The sequence below is a fragment of the Microtus ochrogaster genome, chromosome 8 (assembly GCF_000317375.1).
Source record: "Microtus ochrogaster isolate Prairie Vole_2 chromosome 8, MicOch1.0, whole genome shotgun sequence".
NCBI classification, from domain to species: Eukaryota; Metazoa; Chordata; class Mammalia; order Rodentia; family Cricetidae; genus Microtus; species Microtus ochrogaster.
Genome location: NC_022015.1, coordinates 20,488,416 through 20,495,915, shown reverse-complemented (window position 1 = coordinate 20,495,915; position 7,500 = coordinate 20,488,416). Strand labels below are relative to the sequence as shown.

The 7,500-nt window shown below is 52.1% G+C and overlaps 1 protein-coding gene across 6 annotated transcripts in view; it reads left to right on the top strand.

Annotated features, from left to right (window-relative positions):
* Bcl7c (BCL tumor suppressor 7C) overlaps positions 1-7,500 on the top strand; it is a 36,618-nt gene that overhangs the window by 31 nt on the left and 29,087 nt on the right. For 5 of the 6 annotated variants that reach the window (XR_003377260.1, XR_003377261.1, XM_026781074.1 and 2 more), the window contains exons 1-5: positions 1-983; positions 1,443-1,521; positions 1,849-1,957; positions 2,040-2,201; positions 3,846-3,931. The exon at positions 1-983 is cut by the window's left edge. Coding sequence is in view for 4 of the 6 variants with exons in the window: in XM_026781074.1 (XP_026636875.1) it covers positions 436-983; positions 1,443-1,521; positions 1,849-1,957; positions 2,040-2,201; positions 3,846-3,931 (984 nt within the window). In the remaining 2 variants the exon portion in view is untranslated. Of the gene's footprint in view, positions 984-1,442; positions 1,522-1,848; positions 1,958-2,039; positions 2,202-3,845; positions 3,932-4,458; positions 4,662-7,500 lie in introns of those variants that run through there. The other variant, XM_005351303.2, reaches the window with a different exon arrangement.

Here is a 7,500-nt window from a genome sequence, read left to right as displayed (position 1 = left end):
GGGGTGGCCACTGCCCACAGTGGTCTGGGTTCTCCCACATCAATTATTAATCAAGAATATGCCCCACAAACTTACCTCCAGGGCAGCATAAAGTAGGCATTTTCTCAATCAAGGTTCCCTCATCCCAAATGACCCTAGTTTGTGTTGAACAGACAAAAAAACTAGACAGCACACATTTTTCTTCGGTTGGGCGTTGACAGCTTGGGACTGGAATTGCTGGGAGACCGGGTTGGCATAAGTTTAGCTTTACTGAAAAACTGCCAGTTTCCCAAAGTATCTCTACCAAGTATGTTCCCTGATTCAAGGAATGCCAAGTTGCTCTGCTACCTCATCTACACGGTCTGTCTTTTTCACTTCCGCCATTCTGGCTGAGGAGGCCCGCTCCCCACTCGAAAGTCTGGCACGCACTTGGCACTGTCCATGAGACTTGAATGAATGGATGAACAAGTGAAGTTGGGCAGCGTAGAATCCAGCAGCCTGGAGAGGGCAGACGCGCGCGCACACAGCATTTCAGGGACGCCCACCCGCCGCGGACGCACACCAGGACAGTCCCTCTCGCGCACCCCTGTGCCCACGTGGCCGGAACGCACCGCCTCGCTCGGGCCGCGCGCGTCCAGCCGCACAGCTGTCCCCCGGCTCTCCCTCTCCGCGGCTGGCAGAGGGCGCTGTGCGTCCGTGCGCCCCGAGGGGCGGGCCCGGGCCGGGGCGGGGCGCGGTCGCAGGAAGCCAGGCAGGGACGCGCGGAGGCGTTGGGGAGCGAGGGAGGGCGCGGCCAACTCCCGGAGGGCCGGCAGGCCGAAAGAGCGGCGCCGGGGCCTGGCGCGCAGCCTGAGATCGCCGGACCGCAGGCCGTCCCACCACGGGCTCAGTCCCGGCCCCAGCCCCGCCAGCATGGCCGGCCGGACCGTGCGGGCCGAGACCCGGAGCCGGGCCAAAGATGACATCAAGAAGGTGATGGCGACCATCGAGAAGGTCCGGAGATGGTGAGCGCTGCCCCTGGGCCAGGGACACAGCCGAGCCACCTCCTCCAAACGCGTCCGCCCTTTCCTGGCCAGCTGCCCCCGCCCACCAGCTGTGCTCAGAATCGCCTGCCCCCCCCCCCTCCCCGGCAATTCCCAGAGGTCTACAAAGCGTGGTCCGGAGTGGTGCTTTCCCAGAGCGGGAGCCCTCATCTATGCCCCGCCCCCTGAAGCTTTGACACTCTTGCAAGCTCGGCCCCGGGTCTTCATTGCCAGAGTCCCTTGCCAGGCCTTGGTGGCGCCCTGCTGAGTGCCCCAGGTGTCTGCAAAACCGCAGCTCCAAGTTATATCCGTCTATGCCCTGGTCTTTACAGGGCACTTTCTGCTTCTGTGACGTTAGCGAAGCTTCCCTTACCCTAGCACATCTCCCTGACCCCCTGCTCTATGGTGTTCTCCCTAACCCAGTCTCCTGCCCTCCCACAGGGAGAAGCGCTGGGTGACTGTGGGTGACACTTCCCTTCGAATCTTCAAGTGGGTGCCTGTGGTGGATCCCCAGGAGGAGGTGAGCAAGCCCAACCCCCAACAAGCCTTGCGTCTGTGCAACCTCAGACAATTTCCATCCCCACCTTGGCCTCCACCTTCAGTTGGCTTGGAGACTCCAGTGTGGAGCTCAGGCAGATGGTAACGATTATTAGCGCGCGCATGCACACACACACACACACACACACACACACGCCCCCACCCTCTCCAAGTTCAAGACCTAACTCAGCCTACATAACCTGAGACAGCGCCTCTTGCTTCTCTAAGGCTAGGTTTCTTTATTTGTATTGAGGGGATTTGTAAGTGCTCACCAGACAGCTGGCTCTGACCTTACCCCTCTAACCCTCAGGAGCGGCGGCGGGCAGGAGGCGGGGCAGAGCGATCCCGTGGCCGGGAGAGACGCGGCAGGGGCACCAGTCCCAGGGCGGGTGGTCCCCTCATCCTGCTGGATCTCAACGGTATGTGCAGATTCTGGAATGAGGAGGGAAGGAAGCTACTGGGAGGCCCTCTGGCCAACCAACTTGGCTTTTGCTTCCGCAGATGAGAACAGCAACCAGAGTTTCCATTCAGAAGGTTCACTGCAGAAAGGCACAGAGCCCAGCCCTGGGGGGACTCCCCAGCCCAGCCGCCCTGGGTCACCCACTGGACCCCCAGAAGCGATTGCAGAGGATACTCAGCCCCCACAGCTGGGCCAAGAGAGAGGTAGGACCAGGTGGTTCTTAGGAGCCCTCCCTTCTCCAAAGTTGAACCCACCATATTGTCCTTGTACCTATGTCAATGTCCTCTCTCCCTGGTCCTGCTCCCCCTGAGGATGGGTGGAACCTCTCCTGTCCCTGGCAGAAATTACATTCAGCTGCTGTCCTGTCCTCTGGCTGAGTCTGTCTTTGTGGGTAGCGTACCACCATCTGCAATTTGTACGCAGATTTCTTTCTTTTTTTTTTTTTTTTTTTTTTTTTTTTTTTGGTTTTTCGAGACAGGGTTTCTCTGTGGCTTTGGAGCCTGTCCTGGAACTAGCTTTGTAGACCAGGCTGGTCTCGAACTCACAGAGATCCACCTGCCTCTGCCTCCCGAGTGCTGGGATTAAAGGCGTGCACTACCATCGCCTGGCAGCGCAGATTTATTTCTTTGCTTGCTTATTGTCTTTCCTGTTATCATCTCGCGCCAGCCATACTGATGTTGTCCATTCCTGTGACATCAGAACACCAATGGATACATAATAGATGTTCAGTAAATACTTGTTCGGAGTATAAATAACTCTGACAGAGCGATTAGTAGCAGTAGAGTACCGGCTAACAAAGCCCCTTCCCTGCTAGGTGTTCTGAGCACGTCAACGCTTGCTTTTCGGTTTCTCATTTAATCTCCACTGTTACTTTCTGGGAGTGATGATCCTATTATGATTCCGCTTTATGCACGAGGAGCCCATCATCCAGACTTACAGAGCCACTGAGCCAACACCCTGGGCCTGAGCCCTCTTTAGCTTCTCTGTCTTCATATAGTCGGCCCCCTGTCTGGTCAGTACTACTTCCCAGGTGTGGCTGATTTCTGCGTCTCTGGTCCTGTCTTCTCATTGCTCACTTGTGCCTGCTCTGGTCTCCGTCCCTGTCCCTAGTGGCCGCCACGCAGCTGCGGATGGCTTTTCCTAAAGCACAGATTCCGAGAGATTCTTTTCCTGCTTCAGATCCTTCAGTGGCTCCGCCGGGCCTCTGGTTCTTTAGTTGGACTCTGGGGCCTTAACAAACTGTGGCCACAGGAACTGTTCCCCCGCCACGAATACCATGACATGGTTGAGTCTCAGGACCGTGTGTAGATTGTTCCAGAAACTCTGTTCATGTAAGATGATAGGGTAGAGAATACAGCTCCGTGGCAGAGAGCTTGTCTGCCATGGCTGAGGCCCCGAGCCCCATTTCTATTCCCACAATGAGTGGGTGAATGAGTGAATGCATGAATGAAGATTCTAGCTAGCACACATACTATGTGCTAAAGGCTTCCTTTGACCCTCACTGCAGTCTCTTGTATTACTGTCACTGTTCCCATTCTGCAGATGATTCCATTGAGGTTCAGAGAAATAGCTTGCCTAAGGTCAGGATGTGGATTTAGTACAACATAGAATCTGTGATCACCAAGCATGTATTTCCCTCTGCCTAAATTCTGTTCCCTCTCTCTGCTTGTCTCCTGGCTCACTCCCAACCTGAATCTCCCCGCTCTTGGCGTCTTGGTGCCCTCCTCTGGCTCCTACAGTGTTGTGTTGTGTGATTGGTACCTGCCCGTTTCTTCTGCCCCCGGTCTGGTCTGTTATCCTGGCGCAGAGCCGCTGCTCAGGAGGTGTCTGTTCATTTGGCATTCCAGACCCAGGGGACACACCCGCAGGCGGTACTGATGACCCCCCGAAGCTGACCAAGGAGGAGCCTGTTCCAGAATTGCTGGAAGCTGAGGTGAGCGAGGCCAGAGACTGGACTTTGACCTGGTGGGGAATCGGGTTCTGGGGGCACAGGGAGTCTGCATTCTAGGGTCCAGGAGGGAGATATGGACCTAGAACCCACTGAAAGTCTTAGCTGAGGTTGAATTCTTGGGTAAAAAGAGGAGTGTTTTAGAGACACCATCCTGAGGGCTGAATCATGGCTGATTTAAGAGCTCTGGAAGCCTGCGATGAACTTGGTGTTCCTCCACAGATTAAAAACCAAAAATCTAGGCTCAGGGTGTGCACGGAGAGCCTGGGCCCCCACATCACACAGACACACGTCCTGAGCTGTCAGGTTTGCTTTTCCCTACAAGGACTACCTGATTCCATTCCCAGAAAAAATCAAATTCTTTCCCCCAAATAGCGTTGCCATCATTTTTGGTCACTTGGTCCTGGGCCAGACTCTGGGTCACCAGGGGAATAGAGTGGAAAAGGCAGAGGCTAGGAGGCTGTACTTCTGGGTTAGAGTGGAGCTCACACCTGTCCGCCCTTCCTCTTCAGGCCCCCGAAGCTTACCCTGTCTTTGAGCCAGTGCCACCTGTCCCTGAGGCAGCCCAGGGTGACACAGAGGACTCGGAGGGCGCCCCCCCACTCAAGCGCATCTGTCCAAATGCCCCTGACCCCTGAGAAGCTGCCTGCCTCCTGTCCCGTTGCTCCCAGGGCCCCTTTGGCTTTTTCTAAATAAAGACCCTTTTGTAATTTCGTGTCATGTCATTTCCCTGTCCTGGCTGGGGAGGGTCTTTGGAGACAGTTTTGGCTCATGCTCTGTTCCTCAGGTGGGGTCACCAAGGCTCTGAGATGACCTGTATCACACCACAATTACGTAAGCGGGGAGGGCGTGAGCCAGGACCTCACCTCCCTTGCTCTCCCACCTTGCCCTTCCTTACCAACTTTTCCCTCCCCGGGCCCAGCAGATATTGCATTTCCCATTTCACTTATAGGAGCACAGGCCTAGAGGGGTGGAGAGGCCTGGGAGGACCCAGCTTTTTCCCTGCCCTCAGGAAGCTACAGCATCCTGTCTCTAGGGAACCTTCCCTTCCATGGGAAACTCTAGGGCCAAACTTCTGTGCTGAGTCCTCACGTCTCTTGTGCAATTGTCACCCCCTCTTAGATGCCTTCCCTGGTTCTAGGCTCCAGCAACATCGTCTCCTTTGAGTTCCCATAGCCCTTTAAGCTTCCTGCTCTTTGTCTTAGCCTTTATCTGGCTGTTGGGGACCGTGAGTCTGTGTTTCTGTCCTTTAGGCTGCAGGCCTCTCAAGAGCTGAAGTAGGTTCCCAGCCATGCCCAGTTTAGCACTGGGAATACAATAAGCCTAGCAAATGCTTCAGAGTAGATGATAGGGCTGGGCATGGTGGCTTACACTTGTAATCAGGATGCTGAGGCAGGAGGATTCTGAGTTCCTGACTGTCCAGGCAGCGAGATGTCTCTGTTAATTCTAGGGTTTTGGAAGTTCTTACAATGTACTTCCTCTTTACTTAAGTAACATTATGTTCTTCTGGGGTCTTTGAAGAGTTGAAGATGGATAGTTATAGTTTTTCTTAGTTATGATAAAAGATAAATTAGATATAAAACTTTAGATTTACAAAGATAGGATAGATAATAGAGCATTTTCCTTAATTTGCCAAATGTAAATACACTAAATATTGTAATTATAATTCTTGCTTGATAACTGTTTTGTTTATATATTATTTTACTATGTTAAAGTTAACTTTCCTTTTTATTTAGACAGAAAAGGGGAAATGATGTGGGAATATTCCCCTCTGTATGCTGTGAATATGTTTTATTACTATTAGTTAATGAATAAAGTCATTTTGGCCAATGGCTTAGCAGAGCAAAGTCAGGCAGAAAATCCAAACAGAGAAATAGAAAGAAGGTGGAGTCAGGGAGATGTCATGTAGCTGCCCAAGAAACAAGAGGTAACAAATCACGAGCCTCATGGTAATTTAAGATATAAGCGCTAGCTAGAAAGACACCTAAGCTATTGGGCGAATAGTGTTGTAATTAATATAGTTTCTGTGTGATTATTTGGGTCTGAGAAGTCAGGAAACGAAAAAGCAGTTTCTGCCTGCAAGTTCCTCCGTCATTGTCTGTGTGGCTCTAGGTCTCTACTCTCCGACTCTTACTCTGTTCACTGGACAAACGGGGTAATGACTAGGCTGCAGCCCCCCCACTCCACCCCATCCCTGGTCAGCGCCCCATGAGAAACTTCAACCAAACAAGCACTCCTCGGTCTGTACTTGTCAGAGAAGCAGGATCAGGTGAGGTAGCCCTGTTTTAGTTTTTAATAAAAGGAGAGATTGAGGTTTAAGATAAAATCTTTTAAAAATGTCACAGTGTCTGCTTCAGTGATAGTGAAGCCGGGACAGGCTAGGAGGCTGCAGCAGGGTTGCGATTGTGTGTGTTCCTATTGCTGTAGAAACAAATGACCAGGGATTCACAGCGTCATCAGTCTGAAGGTCAGAAGCCCAAGGTCAGTGTCGCTGGGTCAGAGTCAGGAGCCTGCAGGACAGGCTCCCGTGGTAGGCTCTCCAGGAAAATTTGGCTTTTGCAGCTCCTAGAAGCTACTTGCATTCAGGAATGGATTCAGACTGTGGCATTGTTCTCTCTTCCACCCCATCTCACAAACCCATTGTGAGAATGGTTATTCTGCCTTTCTGCTTCTGTCATTGCATCACTTTCTCTGGCCCTCCTGCTACTCATGTGGCCCCTACGATCATGCTGGCCTTCCCAGGTATACAGGGTCAGCCCCCCATCTTGGAACTTAGACCATCTGAAAATCTCATTGTCATGTAAAGTCACATGCTCACATGCTGGGGCTTAAGATGGACATCTCTCCCTTTGTCATGTAAGGTCACAGATGCTGGGGCTTAGGATGGACATCTCTGGGGGGGGTCAATAATCAGGATGAGGTAATCTCAACAATTTTCTGGGTTTGTGAGTCATCTCTATTTCCTGAGGTGACACTATGAAGTTATGTAAATGCTCTACAAACTGTAAAGTGCCTTGTAAAGTTCAAGTTCTGGGTTTGAATTTCACTGTCTGTTTTCAGTTTCTTAATTTTATGTGTGTGGGTGTGTTGCCAGCATGTATGCCTAAGCATGTCCATCACTGAGTGTGTGCAGCACCTGAGGTGACTGGAAGTGGCTGGCAGATACCCTAAAACTGGAGTTAAAGTTTCTAGCTGCCATGTGGGTGCTGGGAATGTGGGCGTAGTTTTCCAGGCTACTTCCTGCTGGTTGGGGGCGCTGATAATCTTATGGGGACCTAAAGAAAATTTAGAGTTATAATCAAGTCCTGACTGAAGTATCCTGTGAGTCTTGATCATCTCAGGCAGCATCTTGAATCTGTTCTGGATGTAGAGCTCAGACATCTGGGCCATCTGTTCCTACCGGAGATTTCTCAGTTGGTCCTCCTTGATCAAACTAGATTTTTCTTGCCAGGCGGTGGTGGCGCACGCCTTTAATTCCAGCACTTGGGAGGCAGAGGCAGGCAGATCTCTGTGAGTTCGAGACCAGCCTGGTCTACAAGAGCCAGGTCCAGGAC